We start from the raw sequence: 16,264 nt of genomic DNA, 5'->3' as shown, positions 1-16,264 counted from the left end.
ATATGGGTAATGAAGAGGCTAGTTAATTTAAAATCAAAATTTATTTCCAGTATAAGTAGTATAGTAAAGTGAAACAAAAAGTAATCAACTGATCTAGAAATTTTAAAAGGAATCAAAAAGCACTATGAACTATTCCATGACGTTTATAAAATATTTACAATTCCTCCACTTATGTGTAAACTTACAAACTAGTTTGTACAAAAAGTATATGTATGTAACATCAATTATTAATTATAACCGTAGAGCATAAAGAATTTTTGACATAAATTTTCTGTTAATTGTTATACAACATAGAACAGTAATATTATTCCATAATAATTTTCAATACATCCAGTGCAATGTATTAATATTTTTAGCTACAATAAGTAAATAATTACCAACAAAAATTACGTAAAAGTAAATTAAAATATAACCTTTCATTTTGTTCTTAATAAAGAAGTTTTACAATAAGTGACTTAAACTCCAGTTGCTGAAAATTTGTCTCGTATGTGTGAAGGTTAGCAAGTGGTGATAACTACAAGCAAAGAGATGTTGATAAAAATAATACAGGGAAAAGTTTACATACGAAAACCAGTTGTCACTAATCGTCTACACCGGGTACTGGAGGCAGGGAAAGCTCAATTTTTGGTCTCTTGGGTATAGAAAAACTGATGGGGGCTTTAGGTGGCTTCGGCTCTTTTTTAGTCAGTTTCGGTTCTGCAGGTTTAGGGTCGTTATCTTTGAGCATTTCCGCCGCTTTCTTGATTAAATCATCTTCGCTCAATGAACTAAGCACACTCTGTTTTTCCTGGCCTGATTTGGGTGAATCCATAAGCTTCGGTTTGATGGGTAAATTAAGGGGAATTGTGTCTTGGGTCGAAGATACAGGCCTGCTGAAAGTTTTAGGGATCATCAAGGGTATTGTAAGATCCGATTGGGGCTCTAAAGCAGATTCTTTAGCCTGAAAAAAGTATTAGAATCAATAAGAACTTTATGTTAGAATTAGCAGGTTTACCGCAGTACTCGATTCTCCACTACCTGTAGCGCCGATAGTTTTGATACTGTCTAATATTTGCTGCAAATTGCTGGGTAAAGCAATGCTAGCCAAAGCTGAGCCTACAATTTCAGATTCAGCGGCCGTAGCAATATTTTTTGTAATGCTGGTGATTTCGGACTTTTGCAGTTCAATCTGTTTGTTCAGCTCTTCCATTTGTCTCTGGATGTCCATTTTTTTTGCGGACAAATCACTGCCTGTATCATCTCCCAGCCCTAATAAAATTAACGGTAGAAACCAAGAATTATAACTGAAATTATGTTATACCTGGAATAGCAATGTAACCTTCTGTACTGACAGTAGTTTGAGTAACTGATATTGCCGTATTTAAAACAGACGGTCCCAGTGTGTCTGGTACTTCAGGGTCAGAATCCTCAGGACTGTACGGTTCATCTGTTAATATCATCATTAATTAACAGCGCCCGATCCAAAAAACACTATACATACCCTCATCATTGGTTTGCGGTTCAACTTTGGGCGTAATTGGCGGTGAAGGTATCAACGATTTTAAGGAAGGCGGTAAATTGGGTATTAGCGGTAGGGCAGGTGCCGGAACCATTTCCGGTACCGTCGTTATTAGAGGCGGTATCAAAGATGGCGCTGGTGATGCAATCCGCTTAGCCAAACGAGGATCCATCTTGTTTATGAAAGAAACACATTAAATCAAAGTTGTGACGAATTAGTAAGGCTCACCTTGGGTGTGGGTGGTAAGGGTGGGGGCGGCGCCGGTGTAATTTCAGGTGGCACAGGAGGCGGCGTATACGAACGTGCTGGTGGTGTTGGCATAACCACCACCTCCACCCGGTGCTTCTTATGGGGCGTAACCGAGTGAGATAGCGCATCCATATAGGGACGTTTTCGTCTGTCACGCACAATTATGCCGAGAAGAAGTGCTGGCCTAGCTTCTTCGAATCCTAAAATAATCAATAAAAACCAGCTAAAACTTGAATTTTAACACACGGACTCTAGTATATCAACATTCTAAACCTTAATTTAGTTGCAAGGACTGTGAAGTAATAATAGAAGCTGTTAAATTTCATATTTGATAGCTCAAACTGAACTTGAAAACTTTCTGTTATGCTCTCTCTCACTTCTGTAAAGTCGAGTGCACACGACTGGTGTATTTGGGGGGGTTGTATTTGTTTTCACAAAAAACAAGCAAACAGCTTACACGAATTGTATTGGATATTCGAACAAATTGGCTAATTTGGCAAAGAAGGCAGGCTGAAGGTTTTCGACTACCATGAATATCGTACGTTCTGAAAATGTAACTTCGTGGGTAGCTGTCGTAATAATAAATGTGTGCTATTTGCAAATGAAAGAAAAACAAGCTCAATTTACTTAAAAAAATCCTCAATAAAGATCAAAAAGTTGCCATTCTCTTTTCTATTTTAATTCTGTCAGAGCCCAACCACAAATCTAAATATCTGAACTGGCCAAGTACATGAATAATTGTCATCCCTTTCACTTCAAGACGAGTGACAAATATTTGCCAAATAATACATCAGTCGTGTACAGAAGGCTTTGTATAATTAGCTACAAGCAAACTTGACAAATAACTTGCTTTCCTTTAGAATATTCATATACTGAGGCTAGGGAATAGTAAAGTGTAAGCGCTCAAAACAGCTAAAAGGCTAAAAAAATAGAAAAGTGCAGAAATACCAACAAATATTATTTAAGTAATTAATTATAATGCGTTTACAGCAAAACAAGTCTAAACCAGGGAAAATAATGGTTACTTAATCAATCATAAGCGATTTTGGTCTGTTAGGACAATTTAATAAATTTACATAGAGTACTACAAAAAGGATTTTCCAAATTGTAGTCACTCTACATTGACAAGTATATTAAATAAGGTTTGTCCAAAAAATCTGATAATACCAACACGTTTTGCATATGCTGATGCATGTCAAGCAATAAACAAAAGAAAAAAACTACCTACTCCAAAAAGAACCGTTTGAGAAAGCTCTAGGTAGAAGGTTTACATGCTTAATTATTTCAAATTACAGATTATTACTACCAAATGCATAGCACAAAGAGGATACTTTTTTGATTTTACCCTTCTGAACACGTTCGTTAATTTTCTTGACGGACGCTTCCAGCCACTGTTTGACTGTAAACAAAACAAAATTTTGATTCTGTTGTTTTTTGATCTTTTTTTTTTTGATTTGGTATATGGTGGAGTTAGTCACACTGTAAATTTTGGCTTAAAACTGACGAAAACTTACCAGGTCCGTTGATCGGCAGTAAAGCTTGCGGTATCGGTTTCTGTGCTGCTAAAGGCAAAATGTAGAAGTCTTTGATGGCCTTATTGGTGCTTTTGACAACTCCAAGACGGTTTCTGCTGCTCAAGTAGCTGTACAAAGCCAAGTAGGGCATCTGCTCTTCCAAATTTGTAGCATTCAGCCGGATCAATGATATAACTTTGCTGTTTGAGCTTCGCATTTTTCCTATGTACTCCCACACAGTGTCTGGTGATATTCTGCCCACGATATCCAAGTTTTCCGACAATTCCCTGTCGAGACTAGTACAATCTCCTGAAAATAAATTATTTTTAGATCAGTCTTTAAAGCTTCTTAATTAAAAAACATACCAGAAACTTCATGTGCCGTTATGGATATTTTGGCAACGTCCACCATGTTAATGGTACCTGACCAAAGTTGTGTGGAGGGTATAGGAGGAGACAACGGTTGGTTCTCTTCCACTTCCACTTCTTTTAACCTGGAGGACATCTTCGAGTCGTCTGAAGACTGACTGGGAAAGTCCTCCGATTCCATTGTACGCGGCGGTGTTGGAATCGTAACTGTCGAACTGGGAACTTCATGATCACTATCACTATCGGCGACAGCTTAAAAAATAATTTTTTGTCAGTGTATTATAAATAAAAAATTTTAGTGAACTAACAATTACCAGGAATAGTATCCTCTTGAGGCACATGCTTCCACAATTTATCTTCTTCAACTGGAGGGGCAATTTTATTCAATTGTTCCAAAATTTCTTTTGAACGCTTATCCAGGCTGTCCGTGGACGAAATTGTCTCGTGCTTCTTGTGCCTCGACGATTTATGAGAGGATGATGATGACTTCCTAAAGGAACAACATATAAAATTCAAACTTTATGCAACTATGAAAACCATGACTTACCTGTACTTATCTTTGTCCTTATTCTTCTCCCTTTCGCGACTCTTCTCTCTACTTCTAGACCTACTCCTACTCCTCTTCTTCTTCTTTTCACCTTTTGACCTGTCTTTGCTCCGTGATCGTTTCCTACTACGATCCTTACTAGATGATCTCCGACTTCTGTCGCGTCTTTCTCTGCTCAACGTTCTGTCCTTATCCTTGCCCTTGTGTTTACGCTTGTCCCTACTGCGGTCCTTTGAGCTGGTTCGTTTTTTGTCCACATCCACGTCCAACGTGGAACCTTCCGTCAAGCTCTTAATCATGTCGATATTATCGGTTTTAGTGCCCACTCGGTTGTCTTCTAGCACTTCCTCGCCTGTAATAATAGATTAAAGTACCTAAATAAGGTGAGGTTAATTTATTAGGTACCTTTGTGGGTTTTTAACACGTATTGGCGGTTGCAGTTCAGCAGTTCGATTTCGGATTTTTTGATCATGTCCAGTTGATGTTTTGCTTCTTGTTCACGCCATTTGGCTAACTCCTGACTGGCCATATCGTCAGGACTTAGTCGAACCTACAAGCATCGAAAATTTAGGTTGAAAATCAATTGATATAGAGTGAACATACTAATTCGTATGAACTGATGCTTTTTTCACATATTCTTCGCCACAACGTTTGGTTCTTGGGGTCCTTAATGTTGAAAATCAGGCTGCGGTATTTGTTTTTGTATTTTTGTCCAGTGTCGCCAAAACATTTGTACAACTCAGCTTCGATTTCTATAGAAATGTTTTTTACCTAGAAAAAGAGGGGTAACTAAGCATTTTGAAGGTATTTAGGATATTAATAAACCAGACCTCTTCTTCAGTTAAACTGATATCACTATCCTTTAGCCGAACGGTTAATTGTTCAAAAATCGTTTTCTGAACGTTGTCTCTGATATTTTCAGCTTTAGGAGTCGACGTTTGGCCCTCCTCTCTTGATCTTGTTTTCGGCGTTTTCAGTTTGAATTCCTTGGGTGACTCCTTTCTAGGAGTTTCTTTTTTTGGCGTTTTATTCGTGGGCGTGCCTGGCGGTATAATGGGCGCCAACATAGTTTGTACTTGGATTTTTCTGATTGGCGGAGTCGATTGCTCTTTCGGCTTGACCTGCATGGGCTGCGCCTGTATCAATTTGACTTTCGGTGTTTCTTTTATAGTCTGGGACAATTTAATGATTTTAGCTCCTTTAGGTGTGGCCAGTTGCGGGCTAGATTGGGGTGAGTTTTTGGGTGCGTGCTTCATTACGCCGATGTTTACACCTTTTTGTTGCACTGCCAGAGATACTCCAGTGTTGTGTGAGTTTTTCACTAGTTTCAGCTTGGATTGAGTGAACTGACCCGGCTTGATTTTGGTTGTAACAACTTTTCCACCCGATCTGACAACTTCATAGCCTGGATGCTGTTTCAACCACTGATCCAAGTTAGTTGCACTTGGTGCTTTATTTCCGGTCAACATTTTACCAGTTGCTCGCTCAAATACGACCACCTAAAGATTGTCTTTATCAATTGACTGCCAACTAGTTAGTAATTTATGGAAAACCAAACTAAATTAAGGTCACAAATTAACAGGTTAGTGAAACGTAATTTCGTGGACCTGTAAAGTTTGTACTACACTCACCCTCTCAATTTTCTGTGCATGCGCTAAAATGCAGGCTTCTGAACAATAAATAGAACTTTTTCTGGATGGCTTCTGACAAACTACACAAGGGACTCCAGATTTTGTAGTACTGCCACTAGCGGCAACCTTTTCTTTTTCAGCTTTCTTAGCCGAATTAGAACTATCGGATGACTGACGAGAGTTTATTGACGCCTTTCTTATCCGTCTGGCTGCAGCTAGAGGTCGTTTCAAGTGAGGATCCTACAGAGAGTAAACACCAAACTCTCGTATATAAGTTTCAAGTGAAAATTAACTTAACGTACTTTGCAATACAAACAAATCCACTCTTTGCCTTCAGACTCCATCTGCTGGCCCATTGCTTTGGTTATGTTGACGCATTTTCCGTGGTACCATTCCTCGCACGTGTCGCAGCAAATCATAAAGCGATTGTTGTGCGGCTGATTGCAGATGCACCATAACTTGTTCGGATCATCTTCAGATTCTTCCAGTTCCTCCCCAGAACTGTCCAGTTCATTGCCGGATACATGTTCATCATCCAAAGGCTTGTGAACAGTTCTAAACACCACAAAAATTATTCAAAGTATACAAGGTGTCCCACCGGGAATTATCGCGGTCGATTTTCGAAAACTATAAAAGATAACTTTTTGAAAATTTCAGTGATTAGTGAGGCCTCCACATCTATTTACTATTTTAAATGGACCACTCTGTATATTATTATATTTTTAATTCTCCTAAAAATGTAAAGCATGTTTCTTGTATCATAACCTGTCTCTATATGCAACTGTTTTCGAGATATTGACGTTTGAAAAATGATGTTTTCATCAGCTCATAGCTCTTAATCAGACAAATATAGAACAAAACGGTTTGCATGTTCCTATCTTAACTTTTTGAGATTTATCACCCGGTAAAATGTTAAAAAATTATAAGAGGAAAAAAATGGACACCTGTCAAACTTTGCAGTATAACCTTGACCAGAAAAAGTTAAGATAGGAACATGCAAGCCATTTTGCTCTTCTTCTGTATGGAGCTCCCAAAATCTGAAAATGTCATTTTTCATACGTCAATATCTCGAAAACCGTTGCAGATAGATATAGGTTATCATACATGAAACATACTTGAAATCGTTAGCAGAATCTAAAAAGATAATAATATACAGGGTGTGTCATTTAAAATAAGCAAACTGCCTCCGTCGACTTTAGTATACCACTAAATTTTTTAGAAATGTGCTCTTTACGGTTTTTCTATATTGGATCGCTGCATTTCCTGGTGGACCACTCTGTATTGTGATATTATAGTATCATGCAAAAGTTGGTAGAAAATAATGAGATGCAAAACATTTACTACAAGTTACCTGTCCTTGTTTATATGTTCCTGTTTGGGCTGCCTTATTAATAAAAAAACAAATCTATTATCCTAAACATATAACAGAATTAAACTATTTAAAAGATTTTAAAAAACTTACTTGAATGATGGTTTTGCAACTTCTTCCTTCCGTTTATTTCTGCTCCGAGTTGTGGGCCTTTCAATAGGCGGAAGAACGACCACTCTACCATCAGGTCGAACAATTTGAGTGCCTTGTTTAATAACATTGGATGGCTGGTTTTCCTAATAAACACCTCGTCAATTTACCTTGACTGTATAAAACAAAAAACTTACCGAAAAAGAGCTGTTTGAACTTTGAGAAGCATTTGATATGTCCATGACATCTTGGATGCTGCTGGTATCCAACACACCATCGTTAATACCTTTATCGATAGCGTTTTGCAGCTCAGTGTTGGACACTAATTGTTTAGCCACCTGATAGAGTATATCTTCAGAAATGACATCATCATTACTAATATTATCCAGCAGTGACTGGTCCAAATCCAGCCCGGACGAGTCCAAGGACATGTTGTGCGTCTCGGGTGAATTGGACATCGGTACCGGAATATCGGGAATCGGAATGGTGTTGGTGGTGTAGGTTTTGGTGTCCTCGTTCATAATTATAGCCCTGCAAATGATTTACGTTGTACGTGTCAAACAAGTTGTTTACAATTTTTAATACCTGATGTCCTGAGCGCTTGGGATGTCCATAATATCGGTGGGTTTGGAGGGGCTTTCGTCAGCTGGTTTTGAAATAACTCTGCCTGAATCCGAGCTTGAATCTGACCGTCTACGATCGTGATGATGACCGGCAGTTTTACCAGATTTCTCGTCGACGCTCTTGTGTCTATGTTTTTCAACACTGTCTCGTCTATCTTTCACTTTAGTTTCAGTGCTGATGCAAGAATAACAAAAATCCAAATTGCCATAAGTTTTATAACAATTTCCCCAAATATGCCGAATAAATTGATACTTCAAATTAAATGAAAGCAAATAACTTACCTTGTTTGCTGATGATGATGTCCTTTATCTTTGTCATCCAAACTTAACCGATTATGCTTTACAGATGGTAATCCTGCTTCTGTAACGGATTTGGACCTAGATTCCTGCGTAATTTTTCCTGGTTTAGATAAGGGACTGTCAGATTTCGAGGGTTCGACTGTTTTCACGGATTTTGGTGTAGTAGGCGTCACTTCTGGTGTACTTGGTTCTTTCCCGCCCACTTTCCTTATGATGTCCGGTGTAGAGAACAGTGCAAAATCACCTGCAAATTATTTACAACTTTATCCTGACCTGTAATGAGTTTTTAAGCTTACCAGGTATAGGTTTTGGGGGTTCCTTCTTCTTCTTCGGTTTTTTATCTTGAGTTTTAGTCTCGTCGTGTTTTTCGTCACTTTTCTCTTTCTGCTCCTCAACTTCCGGTTTTGCTTCAGCCGTTTTTTCTGGTTCATTTGAAGGCTTTTCCTTGTTTTCAGGCTGGAAATTACACTAAAGTTAGCAAATGCTGTGACCGATCCCAAAGTATTTTGGCGATAGGTTGATATATATAAAAGAAAAAGTCATGTGCTCTGTCCGCAGAGATCAGAGATGGTTGAAATGAATAACCCATTTGAATCTTTTCAGATTATTTTGGAAGTGTCTACGACATTCCGGACACTGAAGGGGGTAACATAAAGTTGGTTGCGCATGACGTCGGGGGTGCAATTGTCATTTCAATGAGGATGATTTAATGAGGGTGGTCAAAAAATTGAAACTAAAACTATCGGGAGGTCCTGATGACATCCCCAGTTTCTTGGTCCGTCACTTGGCGAGCGTTATGGCTGAACCACTTTTGAAAATATTTAACGCCTCACTTAGAGGAAAAACTTACCCAGATCGGTGGAAATCTGTCAAGATATGCCCGGTTCATAAAAAAGGCAACAAAAATGATGTAACCCAATATAGACCTGTGGCCTAAATTTGTGGGTCTCAAAGCTAACTAGAATAGAGCCGAATCTACCAGTCAACCAACATGGTTTTCTCGGGGGCAGATCTACTGTTACTAATCTTACGTGTTTTACTCAATACGCTTCCGCTGTAGTGGATGGGCGGGGACAAAATTTGATGTCGTTTATACGGATTTCTCTAAAGCCTTTGACAAAATACACGATAACGTATTATTACAAAAATTGAGTTTCTTTGGTTTGACTGATGGGTTTGTTAGCTTTTTAAAAACTTACACAGTACATGCAGTATAACGGCTATAAATCTTTACCATTTAAGGCGTCCTCAGGAGTTCCCCAAGGATCAAATTTGAGGTCTTTACTATTCTTAATATTTATAAACAACATAGTGGAATCAATTGAGGTGGAGCATCAAATATACGCCGAAGATCTAAAACTGTATGTGACTGTGAAGGACCCGGGGGACTGTCTGAAGCTGCAGCGCTCTCTGAATGGTTCAGCGAAAATTTCTAAAATATTTGGCGTTCAAAGTGGATCATGTATAATGCTATTTTAATACAGAGATTTGGTTTAATCAGTTTAGAGTCACGTAGAGAAGTGTCCACGGTATAATGTTCATTTATAAACTGTTACTACTGAACGGCAGGATCGATTGTTCATCCATTCTGGGGCAACTCAATTTCTTGGCACCTTTGAATACAGCAAGATCACATAATACGTTTTACCTGCCAGCAGCCAGAACCAATTTATTAACGCAATCTCTGTATAAATATCTTCTTTGTATAATTTGGTAGATCGGACCTGCGACCTAGATGTTAGTAAACCATTCATAAATTTTTAGAACGCTACTTTATAAATACCCGAAAATGTAGCATGTATAGTGAAGTTGCGTAGGTTAGTTATTAATGTTAAAATTTAATTTTGTAAATTGTGTTAGACTGTGTAGGTACTTATATTACATTCCATTTAAGAGTATAAAATTCATGTTACTATTGTTGTTGGGCCTAAATTAATAAATAAATAAATAAATGCTCTTAAAGCTTTAAGTGACCAACCTTTTCTGCAGCATTAGGCTCATCATTCAGACTAACACTCTTCTTCTTTGATTTTTTAAATGTTTTAGGTGTTTGCGGTTCCTTTTGTGATTCATTGAGTGGCTTTTTGCGCTTGTCCTCTTCTCTAACTCTTTTTGATGCCCTTTTTCCTTTCTTGCCTGTGATTTCTTCTTCCAAGTCGAAATCGGAATCGTTCTGGTCGTCCTCGATTGCTGGACTGTCCTCCTCATCTTCAGATTCTTCAACATAAATTTATAAACCCATTCAAATTTTGAAATAAAATGATTTACCTTCATCTTCGTCTTCTGAATTTTCCTCATTCTCTTCTTCATCATCACTATTATTTTCTTCAGCAGGTTCTGCTTTGGATGGAGGTTTCTTAGGTGGTCTTCCTCGGCCTCTTTTTAATAATTTGGGTGATGTGTGCAATATCTGAGAATATTTAAAAAGGTTAAAATTACAATGGTGGTAATAAGGTAAATAACTCACTTTTGCTTTTCCCTTAAACTTGGCTGGTGGAGTTTCTACAGTTTTTTTTTCAATCACTTTCTGACTATCTGATGGTGCAGGCAAAGTTGTAGCTTGACTGGTTGTGGCGGGTATTGTAAACGATGAAATTATATTTATTGATTTAAGGCTTTTAGCTGCAGTTGAATTTGACGTAACCGTGCTAACCGCAGGTTTAGAACCAGCCTGTTGACTTTCACTACCGTGAATGATACTGAGAGTTTTAGCTGCAAAGTTTTTAAAAGTTAGATTTAATGACTGAAAAATATTGCGGTAATGTTACCAAGTTCATCGTCGTCTTCAGCACTTGAACTAGACCGTTTTGGTGAAGTTAACGGTGTATAATCATGATCAAGTCTTACATGGTGAAGATTAGCAATTACACTACTTACATCATCTGTAACTAAGTTTATTGTTAAAACTAGTTAAGACAATGTCCTGTTTTAAGAAAATTTGTGAATCAACTCACCTTTTACATCTTGAGCTTCCATATTATCTGGAATATACATAACATTGTCTACAGTAACATCAATTCCCTTTTGGTCACATTTGTCAATGTGCATAATCTGGAGACTTGTTGGTCCTGATTTTGAATCTGAAATAAAGTATTACTGCATTGGAGAAATTGTTTAATACTTCAAAGGTTTCACTTACTCAAGTATTTATCCACTGTTTGCCTGTCTGGTGTAACAGTCCCATCTTCACCCACCAACAATAACAAGCTGTCACTTATGGCATCATTGGTTGCATCTGTTACCTTAACAACACTATTGGCCATAATCTAATAGCTCAGTGTTGGATTTTAGAATGATCAATGGTCTAGAAAAGAATTGACACTGTGTTAGGGGCTCAGCTTGGCATGGTTCGATTAAATGACAAATCATAATCTTTGCTGTTTCATGCAAGTGACTGTTGTTTTGAAAAATAGTGAAGCATGAAGAGTATATATAGTATACATAGCTCAATTTAAACTATTTAAAGTTTGCTGTATATACCAAATAACTTGAGCTACCTGATAAAAATGAAAACAAGAACTAAACAGGTTATACCACTCTTTATTTTACAACAAAATTGCAACTATATCCTAAAGTATAACAAAAAGGGCAAAAAATATGTAAAAAGTGTGAAATATAAAGAACTATCCTAGAATTCCAGGATACTTCCACAACAAAATTTATACACACTGGTTAGCAGGAGGTGGCAATGGGTGCCTATTGATTTTTTTTACCACTCACTTTTCCAATGTCCATACGACCACAGTCCACTGAATTCTATGCGTTGTATAAAGAAAACTTGGTAATTATGTAACGCAATTACTCGATAACTAGCATACTGATTTAATAGTTTAAAAAATGCGTTTTTCTTCTTTTCCCTCTATAAAAGCAATTAATTATCCGTCCTCCATTTTGTAATAAATGGAAATGTCAACAAATAGCACGCCGACGCACGTCAACTGTCATTTACGCCAGTTGTCTGTCAACAAAAACCATCAAGGTATAAAATTTAACTTTTAAATAACCACAACCCACAAAACTCTTTTCCTTTAATAAGAAAACAAACAATTTAATAAATATAATTGTTTAGCACTATCCTTGTCTACGATCAAACACATTATCATATATCATTTTTGACCTAAAACGGTCGTCTTCAGTATATCTAATTGTTTGCGGGGGAATCATAGCTCCAACAACGTTGCGCCCCTCAGCATTCAAAAAATTAAAGGTGGCACAGGCCGACTCAGTTGGCAGGATTTCAAACGCCAACCGGTACTTCCTAGAAAATTGAAGAAAGTCCTTCACCAAATCATGGTTGTCCACTTTGTCCCCTGTTCCTAAAACTAATATATCTATTTTGGGTTCCAACACTTTAAAAATTGACAATGAATCCTCATTAACTTGGGTGATATCTGAGATGTTCCAGGAAAGCACAGATCTTAAAAAAACATACTGTGTGATACAGGAGTCTTAAAATGTATTGTATTCTTGCCTTGGAAATATTACCATAGGACCTAAAATGGTGATGCGATTATTGAGTTTAAAGCCAACCTGCAATAAACATATTATCAGTCTTAAGTTTATTTAAAAAGTTTCTAAATACCTGGCTGTATCCATCAATCATTAAACCAAGCTCCTCATCATTATTCATTACATTAACTGTAGTACCACCTTCAGCTGCGTAGCCTCTTGGGGTTCTTCGGGCTGTAGTACTGCATAGGGACCTCCTACACAATACCATTAAGGTATGTTTTGTAGAAAAAAATATTTTATCTGTGTACAACCTTAAAATCGATCCTAGACATTTCAGCGAAGATTTTTGGTAAAAGGCATTCATTGACATAACTATAATTACTCACAGCAACTAAATTTAAAGGTATTTTTAATAGAAAATGTATTACCTTTTTTAAATTTTACCATAACAAATAACAATTGAGGTTAGGTTAACATACATGAATTTTGTATAGAGTAATCACGTGATACATTTGTATAATTAATATGTAAGGGGCATGTGGTAAATGTCAAAATGTTTGTCCTTCTGAACACTATCATAACATAACCTATAAAGCTAAGCAAGTAAAAAAAAAAATTTTTATTGGAAAAACTGGATTACTATACTATTCTTTATAGACATGGCTGGATTTCATAAATTAGCTTTGTTTCTTGGTTTTGTATCAATTTTCCATGCTGCGTATTCAGCTGCACAACGTAAGTTTATTTATTTAAGTAAAAAAACCATAAGCTCTAAACAATAAATTGTTTTTGATCCAGATCGATCTTACTTAAGGCTAAATGAGCAGGACTTCAAGCAATTGCCTTTAGATGTGAGTGAATTTGTCAGTTTATTCAATGCAGTCACTAGTTTATTTATTTCAGATCATAATTCAAGCCATAGCAAGTTTGTTGGTAATTATGTACAGTGTCCTACATATAGCTGGGGAATTTAAGGAAATTAAAGCATCCGCCGATTTAGACAACAAATCCTGGGACACCTACAAGAATATTCCTTCCTTCTACACATTCAGCCATAGAGGGAAAGCATTTGCAGGATGACTGTCTCTTTAATTGTTAGGAAAGTTGCACAAAAAATTGCATATAATAAACATTTATTTGTCAACTGTAGTATACACATTTGTTTCGACATACTATAGCTAATAATAAATAATTAAACCAATAAAACTGTGAGATGTCTTGTGTAGAAATATAAAATGTGTAAGTACTTTTGTGTCCAGGGTCTTATCAATATTCCCTTAATCTAATAAATACTTTTCAACTGTTCATAGGACACAAAAAATATGATATTCCAAGGTCCCATTCTGAATAGGGTGGGAACAAATCCTTTATAAAATGCCCAGAAACCTTCGTTTCTGAACGTTTGAAGGAAACAGTCTAATGTTCCTGAATAGATTTTGTGTTTCACTGCTCCTGCTTTTTTCAATTTTCTTTGATTCATCAGACGCGTCTAATACAAAAAAAATGTTACTGCTAATTTAAGAGAATTATTAGTTTAAATAATACCCTAACAACATCAATTGGGGTAGAAGCTACAGCACTTCCAAGACTGGCAAAAAGACTAGACCTGAAGGAAAAATGATGAAATAGATTATTTACAAACTGACAGAACTTACAAGAAATGATTGGAAGCGTTATCACCCAAAATACTTAAAAGACGACTTTTACAAAAGTCATATACTGGTAATTCGACTGCGGCAATCACAGCAGCCCTTTGTGCCGTTGGACTAACTCCCTAAAATTTCCTTATTGATAAGTCACTGTATGACTGATTTGTTTGTGTTAAACCAGTCATCTGGTATTTACACTTACTCGCCACAATCCTGAGATTCCTTCATGTGTGTAAACATCTTTAAAACAATCGACTAGACCCACATTTCCGGCCGTTCCTTGTACTTGCATGCGAACTTTTAACACATCAGTGGGATTAGCAATCGCACTAGAAAAAGCTCCCGCAATTACGGCGCATACAATATTTACGCTGACGCTTTCTTCGCCTTTGTTGTGCTCTAATATAATACTTTTTAAGGAGTAGTAAGTGCCAAATTTGATGGTACCATAAGTTGCTTGACGTAGCACCGCAGGGCAGATACTGAAAAGAGTCAAAAAAAAACAGATATCTCCATTATAAAAAAGAGTAAACTGCACATTACATACCGCTTAAAGGGATTTTAGACCCTTAAAAGATCGAAATTTCAAACAGGGCTGTATCTACGAAGAAAAACTAGATACTAAAGAATTGCCGTAATTATAGGAAATAAATTAAAAATCCCTTGAACCAAAGACTTATTCTTACAGAAACTTACAGTTATTACGTTTTTCTAGCTGACTTAATGAAAATGTGCCGGTCTAAGTCTAGAACTGTCACATTCTTACCCAGAATATAAAGACAAAAATCCTTCCTGTTTGGCAATTTTCAAAAAACAGTCTATCATTCCATTATATTTCAACTTGGCATGGTTTTTATCAAATTTTTGTCCCTGAATCTGCAACCTGGTTTTTGTTGTATCAATAGGGAAGGTACCTGTAAGATGTATTTAACTAATTAGGTACTAAACTTCTTTGCTATATATAATTTTACAAGAATTATAAAGTCTAAGCATTAAAATAAGTAATAAGTCCAGAAGGCATAGTAAAAATGGTATTTCTATAAATCTTTATGTACTCAATAGTCAAGCCTATAGGTGCCTGTAGATTAGTAGATTTGACTGGTTAATTAAATTCTAATGATTGAATTTGTAAATAACAGAGTATAGTTACAACATTTTTTGCCAGATTCTAGCTAGAGTATAAAAACTGCCATAACTTTTGGTGATTAGATTATACAATACTCATTAGATAAGGCAATGCATATTGTATTGTTTGTTTTACATACTGAAATTGTCATATTCATTAATCTACAAATTAGTTCAATTAACTTTTTTATGTATTTATTATTTGGTAACAATTACCAGGTTCATAAACATTAAATCATTTTATATATTTTATTCCTCAGAAAGAGTGTTCCACACTAAAACTATCCCTGCTTCAGCCTGCTTTATGGAAATATATAAATATTGTGACAGGCTACACAGTTCTAAAATGGTCCAGTCTTGTCCTATTTTCGTATAACAACTAAAGTATGGGAGAAGTACACACCTACAATTTTAAAGTAGTCAACCAGTAAAAAGTAAACAACCAAAGTATATTTAATCCTTATTGTGTCAACGTTATTAATATTTGTGTAATAAATGTCTGTAAACTCTAGAACTAAAAAATGTTGCTAAATCAAAAGAGAAAACGGTAAACAAGACGTATAAATTAATTTTTTTGGGGGCTTACCAAATTCGGCTACGCAGCTTGCAAGGCCCCCATATACGAATGGTCGCCAATCTCTATCTCCCATTCCACTTTTAACCATTGAATGTCTAAAAAATTTAATGAGAAACGTAAAGGCAACAATTTAAATGCCAGGAGGGCCTATTTCGCTGCTTTTATAGGTTACTTTTGCTACAACAACTACAAAACTGACAAACGTAGGAATTGAACTTGTTGAAGGTTAAAGACGAAACTAGGGATGGGCAACCAGAGCTTCAGCGTTACAT

General features: G+C 36.5%; 4 protein-coding genes across 8 annotated transcripts in view; 1 reads left to right on the top strand and 3 right to left on the bottom strand.

Moving 5' to 3' along the window:
- Window positions 1-22: 22 nt before the first annotated feature.
- On the bottom strand, window positions 23-12,081 carry pps (protein partner of snf). Of its 4 annotated transcripts, XM_081986339.1 has the most exons (27): window positions 11,910-12,081; window positions 11,329-11,493; window positions 11,144-11,269; window positions 10,958-11,077; window positions 10,657-10,901; window positions 10,458-10,599; window positions 10,168-10,406; window positions 8,486-8,645; window positions 8,172-8,433; window positions 7,852-8,064; window positions 7,464-7,797; window positions 7,270-7,412; window positions 6,110-6,362; window positions 5,808-6,047; window positions 5,007-5,675; window positions 4,780-4,947; window positions 4,582-4,726; window positions 4,177-4,528; window positions 3,938-4,119; window positions 3,627-3,881; window positions 3,262-3,570; window positions 1,727-1,947; window positions 1,481-1,670; window positions 1,301-1,426; window positions 995-1,248; window positions 566-940; window positions 23-514 (listed from the first exon to the last, which is right to left on the bottom strand). In XM_081986339.1, exons 2-26 carry the CDS (start codon window positions 11,450-11,452, stop codon window positions 581-583), a joined length of 5,832 nt encoding a protein of 1,943 aa, XP_081842465.1. In that variant the 5' UTR covers window positions 11,453-11,493; window positions 11,910-12,081; the 3' UTR covers window positions 23-514; window positions 566-580. The 4 variants fall into 4 exon arrangements, with proteins under 4 accessions (XP_081842465.1, XP_081842464.1, XP_081842467.1 ...); XM_081986338.1 differs by having other exon boundaries at window positions 23-940; XM_081986341.1 differs by having other exon boundaries at window positions 23-940; window positions 3,944-4,119.
- Window positions 12,082-12,204: 123 nt separating this feature from the next.
- LOC145733513 (NADH dehydrogenase [ubiquinone] 1 alpha subcomplex assembly factor 3) overlaps window positions 12,205-16,264 on the bottom strand; it is a 35,124-nt gene continuing 31,064 nt past the window's right edge. The window contains exons 2-5 of one of the 2 annotated variants that reach the window (XM_081986375.1): window positions 12,953-13,063; window positions 12,772-12,895; window positions 12,661-12,719; window positions 12,205-12,606 (exon numbers count right to left, since the gene is read on the bottom strand). In XM_081986375.1, coding sequence (XP_081842501.1) covers window positions 12,261-12,606; window positions 12,661-12,719; window positions 12,772-12,895; window positions 12,953-13,011 — 588 coding nt within the window. In that variant the 5' untranslated portion in view covers window positions 13,012-13,063 and the 3' untranslated portion in view covers window positions 12,205-12,260. Of the gene's footprint in view, window positions 12,607-12,660; window positions 12,720-12,771; window positions 12,896-12,952; window positions 13,116-16,264 lie in introns of those variants that run through there. The other variant, XM_081986374.1, reaches the window with a different exon arrangement.
- Window positions 13,217-13,887, top strand: EMC5 (ER membrane protein complex subunit 5). The gene is made up of 3 exons (XM_081986379.1): window positions 13,217-13,376; window positions 13,440-13,492; window positions 13,545-13,887. The coding sequence occupies exons 1-3, from the start codon at window positions 13,301-13,303 to the stop codon at window positions 13,719-13,721; spliced, it is 306 nt and encodes a 101-aa protein (XP_081842505.1). The 5' UTR covers window positions 13,217-13,300; the 3' UTR covers window positions 13,722-13,887.
- On the bottom strand, window positions 13,758-16,210 carry Bmcp (uncoupling protein Bmcp mitochondrial). Its single transcript, XM_081986371.1, has 6 exons — window positions 16,002-16,210; window positions 15,057-15,204; window positions 14,493-14,772; window positions 14,297-14,415; window positions 14,187-14,247; window positions 13,758-14,130 (listed from the first exon to the last, which is right to left on the bottom strand). Exons 1-6 carry the CDS (start codon window positions 16,078-16,080, stop codon window positions 13,924-13,926), a joined length of 894 nt encoding a protein of 297 aa, XP_081842497.1. The 5' UTR covers window positions 16,081-16,210; the 3' UTR covers window positions 13,758-13,923.

This window comes from Ips typographus, linkage group LG9 (assembly GCF_016097725.1).
Source record: "Ips typographus isolate SLU linkage group LG9, UJ_Ityp_2.0, whole genome shotgun sequence".
NCBI classification, from domain to species: Eukaryota; Metazoa; Arthropoda; class Insecta; order Coleoptera; family Curculionidae; genus Ips; species Ips typographus.
Note: the sequence above shows the minus strand (reverse complement) of the source record. Positions and strands in the feature narration are given on the sequence as shown.

Excerpts from the sequence above, each read along its gene's own strand:
- pps (XM_081986338.1), bottom strand. The coding sequence starts at position 11,452 with ATGGCCAATAGTGTTGTTAAGGTAACAGATGCAACCAATGATGCCATA. Across the intron at positions 4,727-4,779 it reads GCATCAGTTCATACGAATTA|GTTCGACTAAGTCCTGACGA; the intron begins GTATGTTCACTC and ends CGATGCTTGTAG. Across the intron at positions 1,427-1,480 it reads ACCGCAAACCAATGATGAGG|ATGAACCGTACAGTCCTGAG; the intron begins GTATGTATAGTG and ends TGATATTAACAG.
- Bmcp (XM_081986371.1), bottom strand. The coding sequence starts at position 16,080 with ATGGTTAAAAGTGGAATGGGAGATAGAGATTGGCGACCATTCGTATAT. Across the intron at positions 15,205-16,001 it reads AAGCTGCGTAGCCGAATTTG|GTACCTTCCCTATTGATACA; the intron begins GTAAGCCCCCAA and ends TACATCTTACAG. Across the intron at positions 14,131-14,186 it reads CCCCAATTGATGTTGTTAGG|ACGCGTCTGATGAATCAAAG; the intron begins GTATTATTTAAA and ends TTTTTGTATTAG.
- EMC5 (XM_081986379.1), top strand. The coding sequence starts at position 13,301 with ATGGCTGGATTTCATAAATTAGCTTTGTTTCTTGGTTTTGTATCAATT. Across the intron at positions 13,377-13,439 it reads TGCGTATTCAGCTGCACAAC|ATCGATCTTACTTAAGGCTA; the intron begins GTAAGTTTATTT and ends TTTTTGATCCAG. Across the intron at positions 13,493-13,544 it reads TCAAGCAATTGCCTTTAGAT|ATCATAATTCAAGCCATAGC; the intron begins GTGAGTGAATTT and ends TATTTATTTCAG.